Consider the following 25,952-nt stretch of genomic DNA (forward strand, 5'->3'; position numbering starts at 1 on the left):
CTGATCCCGATCGAACATCTCTGGAGAGACCTGAAAATAGCTGTGCAGTGATACTCCCCATCCAACCTGACAGAGCTTGAGAGGATCTGCAGAGAAGAATGGGGGAAACTCCCCAAATACAGGTGTGCCAAGCTTGTAGCGTCACTCAAGACTTGAGGATGTATTCGTTGCCAAAGGTGCTTCAACAAAGTACTGAGTAAAAGGTCTGAATACCTATGTAAATGTCATATTTCTGTTTTTTATTTATTTATTTTTATACATTTGAAAAACAATGTCATTATGGGGTATTGTGTGTAGATTGATGAGGGGAAAAAAAAAAGATTTCAGACATTTTCGAATAAGGCTGTAACGTAACACAAAATGAGGAAAAAGTCAAGGGGTCTGAATACTTTCAGAATGCACTGTATACTGTATATAGTGATGCTGTGCTATTTGAGATGATATGCAAGACACATTTCCAGAAAGAGACAAAAAAAAAAAAAAAATCATGTGCGTAGAGATTTGTGCTTACAACCTCATAAGGATAACATCCACACACAGAAGACACACCAATTGATTTAAACACACTGTCCAAAAGCATGCAGTGCTTCTTGATTACCATGAAATTCCCTTCTGGCACCGTTTTTGCCCTCATCAATCAATTATGGCCTAATCAATACCACGCAGACCATAGTTTCATTAAGATGCAATGCCCACGTTCTGCTTAGTCAGCACGTTTAGATGAGGACCTCATCCAAATTATATTGGTTATTAGTTTTTAAGGAATGCTGTGGATAGTTGGCAACTCAAGTACCAACCAAATACACACATAGATCTTGAAAACCACCTGCTCTGGGGGGGGGGGGGGGGGTGAAAACTGATCTAGGATCAACTTCCTCTCCCTCAATCCTAACCATTAGTTGGTGGAAATGCAAAACTCACCCAAGATCAGCATCTAGGGGAAACTTCACCCTTCACCATTTGGCTCTAACATCATCATTTGTCACTAAAGTCATCATAACTCTCCAGGACACACACCTAAAATATATTCAAGATAAATGTGAAAACGTGATGCCTTCCCAAGAAACTAAGTCTCTTATGTCTAGAAAACCAGGCAATTAAACATCCGAGACATCGTCATTTATTAACATAACATATTTACTGCCAACCAAACACTGGTCAGCTTCAGACACTCCTCATTCCCCCACATAATTATCTTCATTCTCCCACCAGTAAGCATTCACTTCAAGGCTTTGTTCAAAAATACTCCAAAGAAAACTGGTATCCGTGGTATCCGCCGTCCAACTGACTGCTGTCCCTGCTGGGCTCGACGTTTCCGGACTCGACTACGCATGAGTAGTAATGAGGATCACAGAGGTAACACAATAGGAATAGAAAAAGCTTTTCTTCTCCATAGCCTTTAGCTGTGATGAACATGATTGCACATTTGATTTACTTGCAGTGTTTCCTGAGGATGTACGTTTTGCAGAGCAGGTATTCAATCACTAGAAACGTGTGTGTTTGTGTGTGTGTGTGTGTGTATGTGCAATTCTAAAGGCTTACACAATATTCCTCAAGGACAATATCAGTGAGTCGCAAATAGAGGATGCGCTCATCACTGTTTCCTTACAGAAAACACACAGTATATATTTTCACCCAAACGAGCACAGCCTTTAAATCAAACTTCCACCCGAGTCAGCAGTATGATTCTCCACAGGGGGCGGGGTGAAAGGCTAGAGCAACCAGGGGGGATTTTTTTGCAGCAAGGGGATCTTGGTAGGAAACGACACACAAAAGGCCTGTTTAACGGGTGCACGGAGGACGGGCTAACGCTAGCGGGGAGAGAGAAGAGAACAGATGCTGATCATTAAGGGGCTGCTGTACAATAACAGTCGACCCGCTACCCTGAGCCTCTTGATTCTCATGCCTGATGAGCCGTAGTGTATACATCAGGGGGGGGTGAGCGGTGTATGTGTGTGTGTGTGTGTGTGTGTGTGTCTCTGTCGGTCTCTGGTCCCCCTTTGCTACAAAGGCATCTCATGCGCTGGGTGGTGGCAGATGCAGATTGTTTGGAAAAGGGGGCCTAGGGTAGGTTGAGCTAGCGAGTTGTGCCATGGCTTCAGTCTCTATCCATCACAATCTCTTCCTCGATATGGAGAGGGGGTGCTGGGTAAAAAGGAGAGGGAGGTCTAGGATGCATCCACACCTATATGATGGATCTACTGCAGTGACATCTCTTTGTTCTGGAAGGGTGGATGATCGCTAAGGCGACAGCGGCCACAAATGTATCCCTACGATGAAGGCCCTTTTCTGGGGTCTCGCCCGGGATGGCAGCTGGCTGTCGCACACTACCGCCACAGAGCCACGGTGGCTCAACCTCAACGCTCCTCTCCTTTAACAGGCGCCCGTGGCGGGAAGGGGCACGGGATCCCCAAAGCAGCGGACTAACTCGCTCCAAAATTCACTCTGTGTCGTGGGTGGCCACCGAGTCATACCAGTGGATATGTTACTTACTAGGGCCTTGTGCACATTCGATTTCTCTTCCAATCACATTTTTTTATTTCTTGAACACACATATTTTTCATTCCAGACAGATGCCTGGGGAGATTGGGTTTGTCCCTGATCTGCTACCGCGAGGCACAACATATGGCCTGCTGTTACCAGGAAATCAGACAGTGGACAAAACACTAAGAACACCTTCCTTATTATTGAGTTGTACCCCCTTTTTGCCCTCAGAACAGCCTCAATTCGGCGGGGCGTGGACTCTACAAGTTGTCGAAAGCGTTCCACAGGGATGTTGGCACATGTTGACTCCAATGCTTCCCACAGTTGTTGTCAAATTAGCTGGATGTCCTTTGGGTGGTGGACCATTCTTGATACACATGGGAAACTGTTGAGCATGCAAAACCAAGCAGCGTTGCAGTTCTTGACACACTCAAACCAGGAATGGCACACATACCCAAACGTCTCAAGGATAAAACAAATCCTTCTTTAACCCGTCTCCTCCCCTAATCTACACAGATTTTAAGTGGATTTGACAAGTGACATCAATAATGTCATGGAAAGAGCAGGTGTACACTCAGTGTACATGTCAACTGCATTCCCTGTTGCCCTATGCCCTGACACCTCCAATCAAGTCCATCCAATCAGATATCAAACTATAGCAAATGAATTGCCGTTGAGACCCTTCATCCTAAAAGGGGTGCCTCCACTGGGCTCTGGACGTGTCAAGATCATGTGGGCCAATGGGAGAGAGAAGATAAGCTTCCTTCCTTGATATTCCTCAAAGAACAGCTCACAGCATGATGCCAATCCAATTAAAATGCATAAATCTACCTGGATGACACAGAGAGAGAGAGAGAGAGCATGCTTCAGTCATAAAATATGGTGGGGCAGGGCAAATGTTGTAGTAAGGGTATCAGTAGTCCTACTGAGGGGTGTCGAGCGACGCTTTCGCGTATGGGCAAGGATTTACGATCTGTATGGGACGAAGAGAGGGTAGCAAAGAGGGCACATGAATCAGGGATCTCAAACCATTCATCAGGTTTAAAGGGCCAGGAGGAGACCTTGACGTTTCCATTCAGTGCATGTGCCTAATAGAAACGTACAATGTCCTCAGCGACAATAACCGTGATATAATGCCGGCAGTAGACTATGTATGCGGCCTCCTAAAGTGGAATGCGTTCAGATAGCATTCAACGATCTATCCAACGTCATTTTTTCCTTATAGGATGAGATGGCGTTTGACCCCAAATCTGCCGGTGACCATGTGCTTGTCCACAATCCCAACATAGCACAGTTTAGTTCGTATAATTACCTGGGTGTAAATATGGACAATGTGGTGAGCTGGAAGATCGAAGTGGAGAGTGTCTGCTGCAGACTACAACGCCTCTATTTCCTACGTAGACTCAGGGTAATTGGAGTTGAGGGTAATTGGAGTTGACCAGAAACGAAAGCTCCTGTTCTACTATGCGGTCATAGAGAGTATCCTGAGATATAGTTAACAGATCTTTATCAGATTATTATTTCAGACCCCTCCCATGTCCCTCCTCTGACTCAGGCAGACGCTATAGGGTCCCTCCTCCGACTCAGACAGACGCTATAGGGTCCCTCCTCCTCCGACTCAGGCAGACGCTATAGGGTCCCTCCTCTGACTCAGGCAGACTCTATAGGGTCCCCAGATGTAAGCTGAACAGGTATAAGCACTCCTTTACTCCCATGGCCATCAAATACCTGAACAGCAACAAGTAAAGCTGAGGGAATATGCTAAGGATTATGTATGTGGCTGTATGAGAAGTGTATGGTGATATGGGTAATGTATGTATTAAGTTGAGAGTGTAACGTACAGTCTCAATTTTGTATACAGCAGTATTTAACCTTTAGTTAACCAGGGAAGTCAGTTAAGAATAAATTCTTATTTACAATGTAGGCCTACCCCAGCCAAACCCTAAACCGGATGACGCTGGGCCAATTGTGCGCCGGTTGGGATACAGCCCAGGATTGAACCAGGGTACGTGTCTGAGACAACTTCCCCCATGGAACATTAAAGTTCATCCTATACTAAATAAACAGACAGAAAAGCACATGGATGACCTCTTTTTATGAAAATCAAGACACTGAGACCACAACAGGTTATCATGCCACATTAAGATTTAGATGGTTCGAAAGCTACTCTACATAGGTGGATGGAAGTTACAAGTTATAATAGGTTCTAAGTTAACATCGTGGGAACCGTGCACACATTGACTGTGCCATCTATACTGTCCAAAGCCTAGAATGTATCACGGTATCTTCATCATTTCCAATTCAGACACCCCACCAGGACACTGATATATGGGTTTACCACCACCACCACCATCATCCTATTGAGAGGAACCATTGATTTATACCCCGGTGGTCCCTAGGGAATGGTGCTACTTACAGGTGGCTCGATATTACCTCCAGCCCAATCCCGGCATACACACTCACTACCTAAGTAATGGCCTGTATGTGGAGGGACAACAGGTCTATCTTTCTAAGTCTCGGCTGGGGGGGGTTGTAGCTGCTATTTAAACAGTGCCTCCACAACCCCGGGGCTGTCTTGGAAATAGAAGCTTAAATTCAAAAGGAGGGTGGTTCGATGAAGAGTAGACTGTTGATGGATTGAGTAGCTGGCTGGGTGGTGGGTCTGGACTATTAAGGTACTGAACCAGTAAGTCTAAAGCAGGCTTTTCCAAATGTTGGTCCTTTAGTAACACTGGTGTTATGTTTGATCAACTGCTTAAATGGCATTACTGGAATGAATATGACATCACTCTGTAGAAATCAAAGGGGCCTTTGAATCTGGGGTAGCCAGGCGCTAAAATAGACCTTGGTTCTATTTGTGAAGCATGATGCGCTGCAAGTCACACCTCTCCCATCTCCTCATTGGTTTTTACGAGCACATACCCACGTGGGTGATTGAAAGATGAATGAGGTCCACACTTGGTTGCCAACCGCTATGGAGTAGAAGGGAAAAGGAGGAGGAGACAAAGAAGAAGAAGAGGAGGAAGAAGGAGGAAGAAGAACACGGAGAGATTACAAGAAACTAATTAGGTTTCCCCTTTTATCTGTGGAGTGTGTAAAAAATTTGGTGGGTCAAAATTCTACAAAGATCCAGCATAAAACATTGACCTTGTGCACTTCAGGTAAAATAAGAACCCAATGTTTATATCCCAGGACAAATTAGTTAGCAACAGCAAGCTAGTTAGCTAAATGTCCATGAATGATTCAACCTTTCCCCAAATGAATATAGTTGGTCTAACGATCGTCGTAGGTGGAAGAAGAGGAGGAACAATGCGCGGCGTGGTAAGTGTCCATGTTTTTAATAAAATAACTGAACACTGAACAAAAATACAACAAACGAACAGTCCTGTACGGTGAATGGAAAAACACTGAACAGAAAATAATCACCCACAAAACACAGGTGGGAAAAGGCTACCTAAGTATGATACTCAATCAGAGACAACGAACAACACCTGCCTCTGATTGAGAACCATACCAGGCCAAACACATAAACGCAACATAGAAAAACGAACATAGACTACCCACCCCAACTCACGCCCTGACCAAACTAAAACAAAGACATAACAAAGGACCTAAGGTCAGAACGTGACAGTTGGCTTAGAGTTAGTTTTGATATTTCAACCTGCGTGTCCGTCTGGTGGGGATAGACAAACTCAACATGTGCATGATGGCATTGAGAGGCCGGTTAGGTCGTCATGTTTGCCGCACACCACTAGTATACAAAAGAGATGATTTTTTATTCTTCCATATAAACACAAAAAACATGGTAAATGTTGGGGGGTATTGTCAGTAAGTAGTTGCTTGAAAAAGTCCAAGATTTCAGGATCAAAAACAGGATATCGAAATAATGACATGTACTGTATCACCCCTTGAGGCCAAAATTGACCCGTTGGCACTTTTAGGGTTAAAAGAGATCATGTTGGATATTGACAGGAATGACGACCTGCTGGGACAAGTTGAAGCAATTCCCAACAGCCGTTGGAAACCTTAATTCAAACAACAACCATTTTTTATCTTTGTGTAACTTCCAGCTGGATAGAGGAGCTTATCAATAGACTTAAACAACCCTTTAAAATATTCGTTATTATTATCATACTATTTCTATGTTTGATGAGAGAGCAATTGGAGTTGACTGATTAGAGGAGATATCATACTGTACTTTGACAGACCGCTTAAGCAAACCCTCTCCTCCTCACTCGAAACTCCCTCGCAATCACTTCCCTTCCTGGAGACACAAAAGCGACATAATCTCTGACTAACACACAGCTGGTGATGGGCCATTTAGTTTCATTTGTTTACGCGCCCGACGGGTGTACTTCAGTGCGTCGGCAGGAACAGCTCATGTTGGTGCACAAAAGGCCTGAGAGGTGAGACAGACGAAATTGACGGCACTTAATCCCTTCCCGATTGTTTGGATGACAGCTACCACATTCCCTGTCGTTTGCGTCGGCAGGAACAGCTCATGTTGGTGCACAAAAGGCCTGAGAGGTGAGACAGACGAAAGTGACGGCACTTAATCCCTTCCCGATTGTTTGGATGGCAGCTACCTCATTCCCTGTCGTTTGCGTCAGCAGGAACAGCTCATGTTGGTGCACAAAAGGCCTGAGAGGTGAGACAGACGAAAGTGACGTCACTTAATCCCTTCCCGATTGTTTTGGATGGCAGCTACCTCATTCCCTGTCGTTTGCGTCAGCAGGAACAGCTCATGTTGGTGCACAAAAGGCCTGAGAGGTGAGACAGACGAAAGTGACGTCACTTAATCCCTTCCCGATTGTTTTGGATGGCAGCTACCTCATTCCCTGTCGTTTGCGTCAGCAGGAACAGCTCATGTTGGTGCACAAAAGGCCTGAGAGGTGAGACAGACGAAAGTGACGTCACTTAATCCCTTCCCGATTGTTTTGGATGGCAGCTACCTCATTCCCTGTCGTTGACAGACACGGTGTGAGTATATGTGCCTTTGCCTATTGGGATATGATAATGAGTCAAACTGTCGATGGCCTTCAGGACTGTGTTGACTTTTTAAAGTTGACAATGCTTCAGTCAGTACAACACTTCAATTTGCATTTATTTTTTATTTCACCTTTATTAAACCAGGTAGGCTAGTTGAGAACAAGTTCTCATTTGAAACTGCAACCTGGCCAAGATAAAGTATAGCAATTCGACACATACAACAACACAGAGTTACACATAGAATAAACAAAACATAGTCAATAATACAGTAAAACAAAAGAAAACAAAAAGTCTATATACAGTGAGTGCAAATGAGGTAAGATAAGGGAGTTAAGGCAATAAATAGGCCATGGTGGCAAAGTAATTAGAAGAGGAATGTGAAAGTAGAGATACTGGGGTGCAAAGGAGCAGGATAAATAAATAAATACTGTATGGGGATGAGGTAGGTAGATAGATGGGCTGTTTACAGATGGGCTATGTACAGGCACAGTGATCTGTGAGCTGCTCTGACAGCTGGTGCTTAAAGCTAGTGAGGGAGATATGAGTCTCCAGCATCAGAGATTTTTGCAGTTTGTTCTAGTCATTGGCAGCAGAGAACTGGAAGGAAAGACGACCAAAGGACAAATTGATTTTGGGGGTGACCAGTGAGATATACCTGCTGGAGCGCGTGCTACGAGTGGGTGCTGCTATGGTGGCCAGTGAGCTGAGATAAGGCGGGGCTTTACCTAGCAGAGACTTGTAGATAACCTGTATCTAGTGCGTTTGGCTACGAGTATGAAGCGAGGGCCAACCAATGAGAGCGTACAGGTCGCAATGGTGGGTAGTGTATGGGGCTTTGGTGACAATACGGATGGCACTGAGATAGACTGCATCCAGTTTGTTGAGTAGAGTGTTGGAGGCTATTTTATAGATGACATCACCGAAGTCGAGAAACAGTAGAATGGTCAGTTTTACGAGGGCATGTTTGGCAGCATGAGTGAAGGATGCTTTGTTGCGATATAGGAAGCCAATTCTAGATTTAATTTTGGATTGGAGATGTTTAATGTGAGTCTGGGAGGAGAGTTTACAGTCTAACCAGACACCTAGGTATTTGTAGTTGTCCACGTATTATAAGTCAGAGTAGTGATGCTGGACGGGCGAGCAGGTGCGGGCAGTGATCGGTTGAATAGCATGCGTTTAGTTTTACTTGCGCTTAAGAGCAGTTGGAGGCACCGGAAGGAGAGTTGTATGGCATTGAAGCTCGTCTGGAGGTTAGTTAACACAGTGTCCAAAGAGGGGCCAGAAGTATACAGAATGGTGTCGTCTGCGTAGAGGTGTACCAGAGTCACCAGCAGCAAGAGCAACATCATTGATGTATACAGAGAAGAGAGTCGGCCCGAGGATTGAACCCTGTGGCACCCCCATAGAGACTGCCAGAGGTCCAGACAACAGGCCCTCCGATTTGACAAACTGAACTCTATCAGAGAAGTAGTTGGTAAACCAGGCAAGGCAATCATTTGAGAAACCAAGGCTGTCGAGTTTGCCAACAAGAATGTGGTGATTGACAGAGTCGAAAGCCTTGGCCAGGTCGATGAATACGGCTGCACAGTAATGTCTCTTATCGATGGCGGTTATGTCGTCGTTTAGGACCTTGAGCGTGGCTAAGGTGCACCGATGACCAGCTCTGAAACCAGATTGTATAGCGGAAAAGGTACGGTGGGATTCTAAACGGTGGGTATTCTGTTTGTTAACTTGGCTTTCGAAGACCTTAGAAAGACAGGGTAGGATAGATATAGGTCTGTAGCAGTTTGGGTCTTTGAAGAGGGGGATGACCGCGGCAGCTTTCCTTTCTTTGGGAATCTCAGACGATACGAAAGAGAGTTTGAACAGGCTAGTAATAGGGGTTGCAACAATTCTTGCAGATAATTTTTAGAAAGAGAGGGTCCAGATTGTCTAGCCTGGCTGATTTGTATGGGTCCAGATTTTGCATCAGCTATCTGGATTTGGGTAAAGGAGAAATAGTGGGGGCAATGGCGGGTTGCTGTGGAAGGTGCCGGGCAGTTGACCGGGGTAGGGGTAGCCAGGTGGAAAGCATGGCCAGCCGTAGAGAAATGCTTATTGGAATTCTCAATTATAGTGGATTTATCGGTGGTGACAGTGTTTCCCAGCCTCAGAGCAGTGGGCAACTGGGAGCAGGTGCTCTTATTCTCCATGGACTTTACAGTGTCCCAGAACTTTTTTGAGTTCGTACTACAGGATGTAAATTTCTGTTTGAAAAACCTAGCCTTAGCTTTCCTAACTGCCTGTGTATATTTGTTGATAACTTCCCTGAAAAGTTGCATATCACGGGGGCTATTCGATGTTAATGCAGAACGCCACAGGGTGTTTTTGTGCTGGTCAAGGGCAGACAGGTCTGGAGTGAACCAAGGACTAAATCTATTCCTAGTTCTACATTTTTTGAATGGGGCATGCTTATTTAAGATGGTGAGGAAGGCACTTTTAAAGAATAGCCAGGCATCATCTACTGACGGGATGAGGTCAATGTCATTATACCCCAGCCATGTCAATTAGAAAAGCCTGCTCGCAGAAGTGTTTTAGGGAGCGTTTGACAGTGATGAGGGGTGGTCGTTTGGTCGCAGACCCATTACGGATGCAGGCAATGAGGCAGTGATCGCTGAGATCTTGATTGAAAACAGCAGAGGTGTATTTGGAGGGCGAGTTAGTTAGGATGACATCTATGAGGGTGCCCATGTTTACGGATTTGGAGTTGTACCTGGTAGGTTCATTGATCATTTGTGTGAGATTGAGGGCATCAAGCTTGGATTGTAGGATGGCCGGGGTGTTAAGCATGTCCCAGTTTAGGTCACCTAGTAGCACGAGCTAAGAAGATAGATGGGGGGCAATCATTCACATATGGTATCGAGGGCACAGCTGGGGGCAGAGGGAGGTCTATAGCAAGCGGCAACAGTGAGAGACTTGTTTCTGGAAAGGTGAATTTTTAGAAGTAGAAGCTCAAATAATAAGTGCAAGTCCAAAGATAATCAAAAAAGTACATAACCATTTTCAATAGACAAAGATGGATCTTTTTTCACCTCCTTTGGCAGAGATCAAAGTTACATAATTAATTCCTCAGAGAGTCAGAGTCCGTGGATTCAAGATACACATATCTACAATACTGAGCTAGCGCAATAATCACCCATCTGCTTTAAGTTCAAAGGTAAAATACAAACATGAAAGTTAAGACTGGGCAGCGTGGTGCATTCAAGAACGAGATGAGGGCCGTTATTGATGAAAGGCACCACATTAGCTGTTCTATGTTGTCTTAATAGAATTAAGAAAAAGCTCACATCATTAAATAACCAAGTTCATGCTTCTAATACAGGTTATGTACACGCATTTGGTCGGCTTTCTAAAACGTCCATCCATTCTGGTTGAAAACGGGTTGTAGAGACATCACTTCAACCAACTACTACAGCCTTTTAACGATACCTCAACTTAGTAATATCTCTATCTAGGACTAAGTAATATCTACAATAATAAGCTGTTCATGAACTGAACGTATCAAACAACGTCTTATCATGAAAGCCCAAACACTTCCCGAACTTTAAAGTAGAGTAGTATTATTGTCATTTACAACTGGAACACCCTGTCTATCTGCCGGAATACAGCAAAACGAAAGATGACAGTGACAGCGGGCCTCTGCCCGCTCAAAGTGAAGATGGTAATTGCGGCATGCCAATCTGCAATCTCTCACTCAGAGGGTAATGTGTAATAACAATGCCTAGACAGAACAGCGATATGTTTAGTTACCATGGAGACAAAATATGGTCACTCCAATTTACGGCATTTTTGTGCTCTTTCTTCACCATTCATTCGTGCTTCCGGATTGGAATGCCTTGGCAGTGTGTCAATGGATGCCTGCGTTTCCTCAGAACCAAAATGTCTTTCGAGTAGAAAAATGCTGCAATTTTGGAATTGGGGTGTAACGACTTTCCACTTTCCCCCTGAATGAACACCAGCATCCTGGAGTTTCCAAAAGGTGAGTGAATCACATGACAAAGTGCTTCTTTCACTCCCATTTTGCCCTATTTTTCACCAGTTTTCTTTTATTCTGTTAAGGCCCCTAGATTATTCACAGCTTCCCTCTGCATTCATGGCCCGGTTTGACACCAAGGCTTGAGCACACTGGCTCCCCCAAGCCAAGCGGCTTAGTGACAAACAGTAACTCCTCCTCACTGGGGGTGACCCCCTTTGGACCAAAGGGGCTGGTTGGCTGGAGCGGGGTGGGAGCTGGGGTAGAGGGGAGGTCTGTGGTTACATGGCCTTGGGCAAACTGGGAGAGACATTATAGAGTCATCCTTCCCTGCTGATTAAGGTTCACTGCCTTGGGGGAGAGAGAGAAAGAGAACGTGCAAGAAAGATGGGAGAGAGAGAGTGAGAGGGAGGGAGTGAGACAGAGAAAGAGGGGAGAGAGAGTGAGAGGGCGGAGGGAGAGAGAGAGAGAAAGAGGGGAGAGAGAGCGCGAGAGAGAGGGAGAGAGCGAGAGGAGGGAGAAAGAGGGAGAGAGAAAAAAGAGGAGATCTCTCCTATTATATGTTTCCTCTCTTTATCCCTCCTCTCCCTCCTCGCTTTTCCTGTGTCTGTCAAACAGCTCTGTATTTCTCTTCACTTTCTGTTGTTTTCCCAGAAGACGAAAGCGGACAATGAAGCATCCAACAGTGCAAAGAAAGAACACACAGATCTTTTCTCCCAGGTAAAAGAGCACACACACACAACATATCAATTCATGCTTTTAAAATAAAATGCACCCTTTCGCTAAATCTCTTTCATATGAATCTTTGTATCAGACAGCAACAAATAAAAGTCAAGGTAAAACAAAAAAAATAGAGTTGCAATATATTTGCTTCAATGTAACGAAATAACATCAATTGAAAAGTAATCTTGGATTTAAGCATCGCAATGAGACACTTAAAAGCACAATAACAAACACCAGCAACCCCAAATATTTTAGGAGGCGCATAAATACAATCTTTATCGTTATTGGTCTATTATACACAGAAAATGTAAATGTGTTAATTTATGCTTTCCCAGTACCAGGCTCCAACACAACTTAAACAGATGCTGATTCTCCTTCAATTCATCAACACGCGACTATCGGAACGTTCGAAACTTTGAATCGTGCGTTCAGGTGTTCTAAATGCTTTCAAACATAGTATGTATCCAGACGACTGAACGACAGCCTCTTAGCTAGAACTCTTGAAGGTCCAAATGCATTTTCCTTTTTTTCCCTCCATTTTCCGGCCACTCTCTCCAACTATTTACACAAGGCAAGGGGACAATTAATACACACAACACTAAAGATGCTTTCGGCAAAAAAAAAAAAAAAAAAATGCTCTTAGATTTCTATCTTAACTGCCATTTTGTAGAATGTGCTATGAAGGTTGCAAAACAGAGCTCTCCATCGTCTACTACTTGTGGAATGTGTATTGCTTCTACGGGATCTGAGCTGAAAGCAAACGGAATGAGGAGCCGGTGGAACAGGCCTTACCTTGACCTCCACGTGAGCCATGAGGACGGCAAAGTTAGTCAGGTGGGTACAAGAGCACGTGGTGTGAGTCCTGTTGGTGCCTAGCAACCGGCAATCCTGCGTCGACCAGTACCCCGTCATGGTCCTCTTGGAATAACTCCAGAAAGAACAGTTGGGGTTAAAGCTTTCCTTGGATTGCTGTGGGGGACAAACCACATAACAATTAGCCTATGGGCCCCTGCACAATGGAGCTAATGGGAGGAAAAACACACACATTGATTGCAGGTTGAGTCATGTTTCTTTTCTAAACGGCTCTGGCTGGGTTAAATGGAAACGCATGGGGCTAATTCCAGGTAAGCTCCCATAACCTCGACACAATGCCATAACTCCAGATCCGGACAAAATATTTCAGAAAAAAAAACCTTAATTCCCTTTTCCGGTGGCAGTGCAGGTTTAGTTTAATGGCGGCGGCGAGCAGCCTTTCATTGTGCTTTTCAACCTTTCACTTTAACCTTCACTGTGCGACAATAGACTGCCCCGCTGCTCTCTGCAAGGTGGCGGGCCTTAACGGCTAGCGTCGCCTGCCATCTCGCTGGCCCGTTTCAAAACAGTCACTTAAGAGCTTAATGCAGATAAAGTGCGAGAGGAGAGACGTGACAATGCATAGGAATGCCTCAAATAGTTTTCAACAGGTAAAGTTTCCTTGATGTGGGGAACCGCCATCTCTTGCAGCTAGATATTGCCGGGCCACTTCAACTGCACCTTAAAGGAATTGCCCACAGCAGAAGACAATCTGGCTGCTACTGACAATGCAATCAAAACTGTGACTGTGGAACATGGGGCTGCGTCCCAAACTGCACCATAAGCGGCTCTGGTCAAAAGTAGTGCACTGTATAGGGAATAGGATTCCATTTGTGACACATTCATAATCAGCAGATCCTCTCAGAGATAAACGTCCCACCTTATTGAGTTATCCTCCACACAGCCAATCAATGGCTAGTTGGATACAGTGCAGCACGGCCGTGGAATAACCAGGCCAGGTGACCTTCTGTCCCATTCACAACTTTAATTAATCCATTAAGTGCTGAGGCAAGGAAGTGAAACAATAACTAGAGGACGACCACAGTCCCCTGGGACCAGTAGTCCAACACCATCTGATCTAAAGGCTTTTCATTGTAGAGCAATGGAACAAATGATCCTGATCCTAGATCTGTTTATGGTGTATAGCCAAGTACTATGGTGGTGTTTGGTATGACAGTCAGTGGTGTAGTGGAGGGTAAACACAAGTAAACGCAGTATACCCACCTTTTGCGGAAGAACGCATTGAAAGTATAAGGAGCGTTACGTATAAGGAGCGCTACTTTATTCACTGCAACCAAGTTTAACCACCTAGTTTCTTTACCACTACATTACTGATGACAATTAACATAGTAGTTGCCAAGATGACACAAATAGATCTGAACCAGGCTATCCTTATCCTAGGATAATTCAGTTTTTGCCACGATTGGCATGACAATGACCATAGTAGTTGGCAAGACAGCAGAAACAGATCTGGAACCAGGCTATGAGAAGTACATCCTCCTATCCATTCATACTCTAGTGTACCTGCAGTTATATAACCATCCATACAGACTCAGTTCATCTTTTTTGAATAGTCTCTAGACGAATCTTAGAATACTCTTTAAAATAACCAACTTTTCAGAAGACAGAGCAAACAGCCGTTCAGAAAAAAAGGCATGTCCTCACTGACAGAAGTGCGGTGGAGGGAAGCACAAACGTACTTTATAGAAGAGCACTGTTTTATTGAGATTAGACCAGTGGGGCAAGAAAAACGTAGGGAAGCGGCGGCGGACTCCAGTTGGTCCCCATAATAACTGCATTGGCCCCAAGTGTTACACTCCCCCCCCCTCTCTCTCCCTGCTGAATAACAGCTTTGGGCGCCGTTGGGAGACAAACCGGGGCTGTTTCGATGGAGTCGTGCGAGGGGAAGATAATGCAGCCGGGGAGGAAGATAATGCAGTCGGGGAGGAAGATAATGCTCTGCCTTTGAGTAACCAGCCTTCAAGGATGAACAATAGAACCCTCATATTAGCTCAGCCTTCCAGGTTAGACTGTTCTGTTCTAAAAAATAATAGGGATAAAATGAATGAAAACAACGTTTTGCATCGTCAATATGTTATGCTAGATTGGGGTAAAACTTTAAAATGGGGGGCTATGGGGTGACTCCATTCATTTAAAAAGTCCAAAATGGATGTACCAATCCCAAATTGCCCCTTGAAGAAACTCAGTGAATTTCATGATAGTCCCAATGTGTGTGTGTGTGTGTGTGTGTGTGTGTGCGCGCGCGTGCGTGTGTGTGTACACGTTCTACCTGCAGGTGTTTCAAGGTAAATATGACCGGTTCAGACAGGTAGACTTTGTTGTTCTCTTTGTTGATGGCTGCGGTGATGACGGGAGAGTTGACAATGACAGAGTAGTTGGTGGCCATGGCTTCCCTGCCGAGCTTCATGCTGGCATTCTCTGTAGACAGATAGGCTCCGATGTGTTTGTACAGGACGAAGGCCATCCGGATCTCTCCTAGGAAAAATAACACATCATGGCTTAGTCTCAATTTCTTGAAAATCCATCCTCTGCTCATCTCCTCCCCTTTGTCTGTAGTGACAGGTGAAAATAATATGGCGGAAGCTCATCATTAGGCTGGCTTTCACCAGGTCAGTTCTTTCAGATCAGAGTGATGAAGGAAAGTAGAATGAAGGAAAGGCAATTGAGACTTGAGACAGAGCCACCACTGACGAATTGAAAGTGTGTGGTTAAAATGCTTTACCAAACAGTATAATGTTATTAACAGCGCAAATAAATGTTAAAGTAGCAGAGACATTAGCGCCAGAAAACCAAACAAAATCCAAAAGTGAAAAATTACTATCTGGTCAACATATGTTTCTGTCCATAAATTAAAAAGGTTTGTAAACCTAGACTAGGTGTGCCAAGGTTTTATATGCCTACGAGAAAACCACACACACATTGAAGAGCACAGAGTCAGCCGGAGTGCAGCTGGCCTTTGGAACCATTTTTGGGGCTAAGTGCCTGCTCCAGGGCATAACGGCGTTGGACCACCACAGCTCAATCTACAGATGTCAAACGTTACAGTTCCACAAAGTCTTGGAGCACACAATAACCTAACCTATTAAAATTCACAAGACTTAAAAATAAGGATGCATTCTGGGGTACGGTAAAAACTGCATTCATTCTTTTTAGATTCCCAAGGATTAGAGTTGAAACTATTTTGGACAAAATATAGGGAAAATTCTTCAAACACTTTCGCTGCTCCGAGCATGTTATCAAGAGCAACAACTGTGTCGAGGCTGGAAAAAAATACCTCTGTAGGTATGATAGGTCCATTTAATTCAACTTCAATGAAATGTCATTATTGCTTTATTGCACTGACAAAGGCAACAGATACTCCTCCTAGTTTCTTTCCCCACTCCCATCGCACTACCGTATCCCTCTCCCGGCGTCTTTCTTTGGACGGTGGATGTGAAAGCACACCCCTCCCTCAGCGACTTGGATCACTCTTGCGTGTTACCTCTCAAGGAACGGGAAATAAAAGCAAATGAAGATATAATAAAGCATCGGGCACCGCTGGACATTCATCGAGAGCCAAGAGCGGTGAGCACGTGCTAACAGCCTAACTCATTTGCATGAACAAGTAATCAAGTCCAAAAACGGGCGGCGGAGCTCCCGTAGGTAGCCCCGCATTGTGTATAATAGCCTCATTAAAGTTTGAAGCAGCTCTTGAACACAACTAATTCCGCAACCAGGGAGCCTCTTTTGTCCATTGAAGTCGAGTAAAAAAGGCGCTTTACTTAATCAGAGGTTGTATCAGGGGTGGCCAACCCTCCTCCTGGACAACTTCCCTTCTGCTAGGCTTTCTCTCCAGCTCTTATCTAGCACACCTCATTCTACTAATTAGCTGTTTTCCATGACCTTGATACTATGCAGAATCAACTGTGTTATAACAAGGTTGTAAGAAAACCCTGGTAGATCCAGTATCTCTTTCCTGGAAGAGGGTTGGTCACCTCTGCCTGAAACCAAGTGTAAGTCTAACATTTTGGCACACTTGGAATTATATTGATGTTATTCCAGGGAAACTATTAAATTACTGTGTAACGGGTCTGTAAGTACAAGTGGTACAACAACGTATCTGTCAACCAATTGAAAACGTAGCTTTTTTACAGAATAATTTGCCGCGTCGAACCTGCGTTTTGGTTTGAAGGCACCCTAACTCTGCACACACAAAAAAACATGTTACTGGTAAGCAACCCATGCTCTTAACAGCCTGTTCGAAGCAGGTGGTAAGCAAGTATAATTAGCTGCAGGGAAGTTATATTTCTCATTCGCACCAAGCCCTGCAAAGGGACACGTTTTAAACTCCCAAGCCCCTCCTCGTAACCGTCATCGCATTTCAAAGCAGCTTACACTTTTGTTCCTATTGAATTGACCTACTTTTTCAAAATATTAGCTAACGGTGAGCAAAAACAGGGTGCCACCTTTTTTGTTGTTTGAGACACGGTTTGCCCTTTTAAGATATTAGAGCCTTTCTCTCCTTTACATTTCTTATAATCTTATGGCATCAGAAAAAAAAAACTAACTATGCATGGAATTATCAATGGCAGACTTATCTCAGACAGGGATGTTCAGTCCAGAAGAGCTACTGGGTATGCAGGCACTAACTGATGGAATGGAACAAAAGCCTGCACAACTAATAGCTGTTCAGTACTGGAGTTGGAGAGCCCTGATATATATATTTTTTTTAATTAAAAGGCAAAGCCATTTACCGTTTCTCCCATGTTGTTTCAAGGTGCTTGATGACAGGGAGATGGAGTTACCATGGCCGCCACTTTGTGGGAATTTCAGGTCGGGCAGATTTCCTTCCGTACTCATCCGGGCCACCTCCAGCTCTGGACAGAAGCAAATGAGAAGAAAAAGGACCATTTCAAGAACATTATTATGAGGGGTGAAAGTGTCGACAGTGATGCAAGAGAATTCCATCTGGGATAACATTTGCAGTATATGAAAGGAAACCCATGCCCCTGTCGAAACGTGTTAGCATTGAACGATAGCTTTACATTGTAATACGAAACTCAGTTCTGCTCTGACTGTATGCATCACAGCACTGGAGTTTGTTTCAGATCAGAGACAAAGCAGACAAAGGGGTAACAACAAAGTTTAAGAAACACTTGATCAAAAGATGCTCCCTTCCCCAACATCAGCTATTATGCATTACTTGATGCATTTCACAAACTTCAAATGGATTTTCAAGGAGATACCTTGTCAGATTTTTTTCTCAGAAGCCTTTTACTCTGATATAATTGATTCCATTCATCAGTGGTTTCAGGGTGTGTTGAATGAAGTACATCATCCTCTGAATTCGGCAGGCTTTGAAGAGTAGAGTCCCACTGAAGCCTTCCGATCAACACTGGGCTATACACGTCTCACAACACTTTCTTCGCCGAGTTAGGAGTAACTGAGGGAGCCTGGTTGCATACTACCTTGATTCGTGTTGAAGTCCACTAACTTTTGCCAACTGAGAAAATTGGCCCTCACTTCAAGGAAGCTATCAATGTTGGGGGTGAGCTGAGAGGAAAGCGATGGGTAGATGAGATAGAGACAAATGGTGAAGACAGCCAGGTTTTGGAGAACTGGCACAACAGCTGTTGTATCTTAGGGGAGATCATCATTTGTGGTTTAAAGACTGCTGCATTGTACAGCAGAGGAAAATGAGGAGTCAATAGGAGATTGCCAGAAAAAATCAGTTTCTAAGAGATAGTGTACTTTTCATGTGCTTGAATTTAGTTTGAGAATACAGAACAAGACCCATCTTAAAAGAGTATGTTGTCTTTTAAATTCTTCATTTGAGCTTGTCTAGTGCAATGGAACTAATGGAATAGTCCCCAAAGTGCAAACCCTGCCCACCTGTCACTCCAGACAGGCCCAATCAAACATGATAAGTATTTTAAGGAAAACCAATACTATTTGAACACAGGCCTGGACAGTACTCTGTTAATTGGGAGAGATGGCATCAACGATTTCAAACTTCTTTCAACTTCTGGCTTCAAGGCCACCTCTCGAATGCTCGCACAAAACACCCACAGAGGGAAGGCAACATCTTATTGTGGCTACCCTTGAAAAAAAAAGTTGTTTTCATGCCATGCCATGCTCTCACTTTAAGAAAGAGAACCTTGGTATTAACATTCCGAGGCACCCTCGCAACTGCTACACAATGGTGCAAGGGATTCTTTTGGAGATGGCGAGATCTATTCCTATTCAACTGGAAAGCGACAATGGCCGATATGCGGAACAATCCCAGATCAGAGCTAACTGAGTCAGTTGCAATGTTTTTCATCCCGCTGGATGAGCCATGAAAAAAAAGGCTTAAGACTGGCTTTAGGCATCACACACACCCACAATAGGCGTTGATGTGTATGCCGGTTGAAATAAGACGGCAGAAATCTGTTCATAAGATCAGCGATGAGCGGGAGTGGTACACAGACACGCATGCAAAGAAACAAAAGGTGGAGAGGAGATTAACACATACAGTGCATTCGGAAAGTATTTCAACCCCTTGACTTTTTCCGCATTTTCCTCATCAATTCCCACACAATACCCCATAATGACAAAACAGATGAGTTATTTTCTTACATTCTTGCAATTTTCTAAAATAAAATAACAATACCATATTTACATAAGTATTCAGACACTTTGCTATGAGACTCGAAATTGAGCTCCGGTGCATCCTGTTTCCATTGATTGTCCCTGTGATGTTTCTACAACTTGATTGGAGTCCACCTGTGGTAAATTCAATTTATTGGGCATGATTTGGAAAGGCACACACCTGTTGAGACACAGATCTGGGGAAGGGTTCCAAAACAATTATTGCAGCATTGAAGGTAACCAAGAACACAGTGGCCTCCATCATTCTTATATGGAAGGAGTTCGGAACCACCAGGGCACTTCCTAGAGCTGGCCACATGGCTAAACTGAGCCATCGTGGGAAGAGGGCTTTGGTCAGGGAGGTGACCAAGAACCAGATGGTCACTCTGACAGAGCTCCAGAGTTCCTCTGTGGAGATGGGAGAACCTTCCAGAAGGACAACCATCACTTCAGCAATCCACCAATCAGGCCTTTATAGTGGAGTGGCCAGACGGAAGCCACACCTCAGTAAATGGCACATGACAGCCCGCTTGGAGTTGCCAAAAGGCACTTAAAGGACTCTCAGCCCATGAGAAACAAGATTCCCTGGTCTAATGAAACCAAGATTGAACTCTTATCAGTGGCAGGGACTGGAAGACTAGTCAGGATCGAGGGAAAGATAAACATAGCAAAGTACATAGAGATTCTTGATGAAAAGCTCTCAGGAGCAGGTTAGGACCTCAGACAGGCGAAGGTTAATCTTCCAACAGGACAAGGACCCTAAGCATATAGCCAAGACAACGCAGGAGTGGCTTCAGGATAAGTCTCAATATTCTTGAGTGGCCCAGCAAGAGACTGGACTTGAACCCGTTCGAACATCTCTGGAGAGACCTGAAAATACCTGTGCAGCGATGCTCCCCATCCATCCTGACAGAGCTTGAGAGGATCTGCAGAGAAGAACGGGAGATACTCCCCAAATACAGGTGTGCCAAGCTTGTAGTGTCCTACCCAAGAAGACGTGAGGCTGTAATCGCTGCTAAAGGTGCTTCAACAAAGTACTACGTAAAAGGTCTGAATACCTATGTAAATGTCCTATTTCAGTCTTTTAGTTTTTTAACATTTTTTTTTTGCTTTGTCATTATGGGGTATTGTGTGTAGATTGATGAGGAAACAAATGATTTAATACATTTTATAATAAGGCTGTAACGTAACAAAATGTGGAAAAAGTCAAGGGGTCTGAATACTTTCCGAAAGTACTGTATACACACGCACGAGCATATGCTGGCATGCATATTTAGGATCTTAATTTGAGCCAGTTTGCAACAGCAGAAAAATAATCCTGCAGCACAGAAAATTATGTGGATTATAAGGAATTTATAATTTTGTAGGGGTTGATACATTTTTCATAATGGAAAATCAAGTATGAAATTTCAAAGTGAAAATGACTTTTTATCCTCAGATACACTACAACTTGTATATTTTGTGCATTGTAGGAACGTTTTCCTGCAACAGAGTGATCAAATCTGTACCTTATGAAATGATCTTATTTCAATGCCTCATTTTCCGATGCCGCAGTCTTTGAACCACAAATGATGATCTCCCCTCAGACACAACAGCTGTTGTGCCGGCACTCCAAAACGTGGCTGTGTTCACCATTCATCTCAATCTCGTCTACCCATCGCTTTCCTCTTAGCTCACACCCAAAAATGATCACTTCCTTAAAGCGAGGGCCAATCTCAGAGGGCAAAATTGTTCGTCAGCTTCAACCATTCTTTAACCGCACAAAGCGAGAAAATGTACATCAAGGCTCCCCCTGTTACACCTGAACTACTCCTCACTCAATAAAGAAAGTTATCCAGCAACAGGGTGATCAAATGAAGATAATACATCTGTAGGTACACACACACACACACAGACTAACTAATGTTATTAGGATATTGTTTAGTGAAGAGTCCATACACTCAGTCAGTTTATTAGGCACACCACCCCTTTCAAGAAAACGGTTCACTCCTACAGACAGTGAGTCACGTGGCCATGGCTTGCTAAATAAAGCAGGCAGACAGGCATCAAGACCTTCAGTTACTGTTCGATTGAACGTTAGAATGGGCAACATGAGTGACCTAAGCTACTTTAAGCGTGGTATCATCTGTGCTAGGAGCGCCGGTTCCAGTATCTCAGAAACATCTGGCATCCTGGGGTTTTCACGCACGACAGTGTCTAGGGTTTACTGAAAACATTCAGTCAGCGGCAGTCTTGTGGGCAAAAACAGCTCTTCGAGAAAAGGTCGAAGGAGAATGGCAAGAATCGTGAAAGCTAACAGGCAGACCACATACAGAAAAATAATGGTGCAGTACAACAGAGGTGTGCAGAACGACATCTCGGAATGCACAACTTGTCGGTCCTTGTCTGGATAGGCTATTGCAGCAGACGACCACACCGGGTTCCACTCCTATCAGCTAAAAACAAGAAAAAGTGACTCCAGTGGGTACATGATCACCACACTGGACAATTGAGGTGCAAAAAAACATTGCCTGGTCCAACGAATCCCAGTTCCTGTGGCATCATGCTGATGGCAGAGTCAGGATTTGATAAAGCAGCATGAGTCCATGGTCCCATCCTGCCGGTTGTCAACGGTACAAGCTGGTGGCAGTGGTGTAATGGTGTGGGGAATGTTTTCCTGGCACACGTTAGGGCCCTTGAAACCAATTGAGCAACGTGTCCATGCCCAAAATAATTCCGGCAGTTCTGGAGGCAAAAGAGGGTCTTACCCGGTACACCTAATAAACTGGCCATGTATTTCTGGCAACAAGAGCATGAAAACAGGAATAATATATCCTGGGTAAGCTTTTGTAGTGCTTGTGAGTACTGCACGTAAAAATGTAAATGTTTCACAAACAAAGACTACAGGTGCATTCTTTATTCAGCCATTGCCTAGGAGAGAGCAATCATTGGAGCAGTGGACATGAGAGCACCAGCTGTTCTGGACAACTATATGGTCCTGCTCTTTGTAGCCAAATGTAAGTAAGTCCTTTAAACAGGTTAACATTAAGAAGGTCGCAGGGCCAGACGGATTACCAGGATGCGTACTCGGTGCATGCGCTGACCAACTAGAAAGTGTATTCAATCTCCCTCTTCACTCTCCCTAACCCAGGCTGTAACACCAACATGTTTCAAGCAGACCCCCATAATCCCTGTGCCCAAGAACGCCAAGGTAACCTGTCTAAATGACTATCGCCCTGTAGAACATCTGTAGCCAAAGAATCCTTTGAAAGGCTGGTAATGGCTCACATCATCAGCATAATTTCAGACACTGTGGACACACACTAATTTGCATACCTCCCCAACAGATCCGCAGATGATGCAATCTCTATTGCACTCCAGACTGCCCTTTCCTACCTGGACAAAATAAAAGTCTACTGTATGTGAGAATACTGTTCATTGACTACAGCTGGGCGTTCAATACCATAATGCCCTCAAAGCTCATCACTAAAGACTGAACACTCTGCAACTAGATAAGGGACTTCCAGACATGGCGACATGGGTAAGCAACAAATCTGCCAAGGTGACCCTCAACATGGGAGCCCCTCAGGGCTGCATGCTTAGTCCCCTCCTTTTCTACCTGTTCTCCCTCGACTGTGCATGACTCCAACATCATCATCATCATCATCATCATCAAGTTTGCTGACGACACAATGGTGGTAGAACTGATCACCAACAATGATGAGAGAGTGGTCGTCAGAAACTTGGCAGCGTAGTGCAAGGACAACAACCTCTCCCTTAACGTCAGCAAGACAAAGGAGCTGATTGTGGACTACAGGAAAGGAAGGGCCGAGCACATCCAGAGCTTAAAAGTTCCTCAGACCCTTAGTGATGTGGACCCCAGCATGGTACAAACACACCAAGACAGTCGTGAAAAGGGCATGACAATGCCTCTTCCCCTTCAGGAGGCTAGAAAGATTTGGCATGGGACCTCAGATCCTAAAAAAGTTACAAAGCTACACCATTGAGAGCATCTTGACTGGCTGCATCACTGCTTGGTATGGCAACTGCTTGGCATCTGACCATAAGGCGCTACAGAGGGTAGGCCCAGTACATCACTGGGGCCGAGCTCTCTACACCTAGGACGTCTATACGAGGCGGTGTCAGAGGAAGGCCCTATAAACTGTCAAAGACTCCAGCCACACAAGTCATAGACTGGCAAGCGGTGCAGCACAGCAAAGGCTCCTGAACAGCTACTACTCCAAACCATAAGACTACTGAACATTTAACCAAATGGCTACTTGGACCACATGCATTGACCCCCTTTTGTTTGTCGCACTGGCTCTATGCGCACTCACTGGACTCTACATACGACAGGGGTGGCAGGTAGCCTAGTGGTTAGAACGTTGGACTTGTAACCGAAAGGTTGCAAGATCGAATCCCAGAGCTGACCAGGTAAAAATCTGTTGTTCTGCCCCTGAACAAGACAGTTAACCCACTGTTCCTAGGCCGTCATTGAAAATAAGAATTTGTTCTTAACTGACTTGCCTAGTTAAATAAAGGTAAAATAAACACACACAGACACTTTCTTCTATTCTTGTTCTGAGAAATGAAGGCTGCCAAGAAACTGAAGATCTCATACAATGCTGTGTACTACTACTTTCACAGAACAGCGCAAACTGGCTCTAACCAGAATAGAAAGAGGAGTGGGAGGCCCCAGTGCACAATTGAGACAGAGGACAAGTACATTAGTGTCTAGTTTGAAATACAGACCCCTCAACTGGCAGCTTCATTAAATAGTACCCGCAAAACAACAGTCTCAACTAGAAGAGGGGATTCCGGGATGCTGGCCTTCTAGGCAGAGTTTAAAAAAAAAGCCATCTCTCAGACTGGCCAATAAAAAGAGCACAGACACAGACAGAGGAAGATTGGAAAAAAGGGAAAAAAGTACAGGGTAAATGAGATGCAATACCCTGTGGACGGCACTTAATTGCCTCCTACAACAGGACAATGACCCAAAGCACAGCTCTTAAACTATGCAACTATTGAGGGAAGAAGCAGTCAGCTCTATAATGGAGTGGCCAGCACTCTCACCGGATCCCAACCCTATTGAGCTGTTGTGGGAGCAGCTTGACCGTATCGTACGTAAGAATTGCCCATCGAGCCAATCCAACTTGTGGTGCACCAGGAAGCATGGGGTGAAATCTCTTCAGATTACCTCAACAAATTGACAACTAGAACGCCAAAGGTCTGCGAGGCTGTAATTGCTGCAAATTGAGGATTCTTTGATGAAAGCAAAGTTTGAAGGACACAATTATTATTTCAATTAAAAATCATTATATATAACCTTGTCAACATCTTGACTATATTTCCAATTAATTATGCAACTCCTTTCATGTATGTTTTCATGGAAAACAAGGACATTTCTAAGTGACACCAAACGTTTGAACCGTAGTGTGTGTGTGTGTGTGTGTGTGTGTGTATGTGTATACAGTTGAAGTCGGAAGTTTACATACTTAGGTTGGAGTCATTAAAACTCATTTTTCAACCACTCCACAAATTTCTTGTTAACAAACTATAGTTTTGGCAAGTCGGTTAGGACATCTACTTTGTGCATGACACAAGTAATTATTTCACAATTGTTTACAGACAGATTATTTCACTTATAAGTCACTGTATCACAATTCCAGTGGGTCAGAATTTTACATACACTCAGTGCCTTTAAACAGCTTGGAAAATTCCAGAAAATTATGTAATGTATTAATTGACATAATTTGAGTCAATTGGAGGTGTACATGTGGATGTATTTCAAGGCCTACCTTCAAACTCAGTGCCTCTTTGCTTGACATCATGGGAAAATAAGCCAAGACCTCAGAAAATAAATTGTAGACCTCCACAAGTCTGGTTCATCCTTGGGAGCACTTTCCAAATGCCTGAAGGTACCATGTTCATCTGTACAAACAATAGTACGCTAGTATAAATACCATGGGACCAGGCAGCCGTCATACCGCTCAGGATGGAGACGCGTTCTGTCTCCTAGAGATGAACGCACTTTGGCGCGTAAAGTGAAAATCAATCCCAGAACAACAGCAAAGGACCTTGTGAAGAAAGAAGTCACTGCTCCAGAACCGCCATAAAAAAAAGCCAGACTACGGTTTGCAACTGCACATGGGGACAAAGATCGTACCTTTTGGAGAAATGTCTTCTGGTCTGATGAAACAAAATAAGAACTGTTTGGCCACAATGACCATCGTTATGTTTGGAGGAAAAAGCGGGAGGCTTGCAAGCCGAACCGTGAAGCACG

The 25,952-nt window shown here is 44.2% G+C and overlaps 1 protein-coding gene across 17 annotated transcripts in view; it reads right to left on the minus strand.

Annotated features, from left to right (window-relative positions):
- Positions 1–25,952, minus strand: part of LOC110500600 (adhesion G protein-coupled receptor L3) — a 490,597-nt gene that overhangs the window by 43,427 nt on the left and 421,218 nt on the right. For all 17 annotated transcript variants that reach the window (XM_090213301.1, XM_021578050.3, XM_090213306.1 and 14 more), the window contains 3 exons: positions 17,815–17,937; positions 15,351–15,556; positions 13,001–13,177 (listed from right to left, as the gene is read on the minus strand). In XM_090213301.1, coding sequence (XP_090069427.1) covers positions 13,001–13,177; positions 15,351–15,556; positions 17,815–17,937 — 506 coding nt within the window. The remainder of the gene's footprint in view (positions 1–13,000; positions 13,178–15,350; positions 15,557–17,814; positions 17,938–25,952) is intronic.

Source organism: Oncorhynchus mykiss, chromosome 21 (genome assembly GCF_057628025.1).
Source record: "Oncorhynchus mykiss isolate SJ-2025 chromosome 21, ASM5762802v1, whole genome shotgun sequence".
NCBI lineage: Eukaryota > Metazoa > Chordata > Actinopteri > Salmoniformes > Salmonidae > Oncorhynchus > Oncorhynchus mykiss.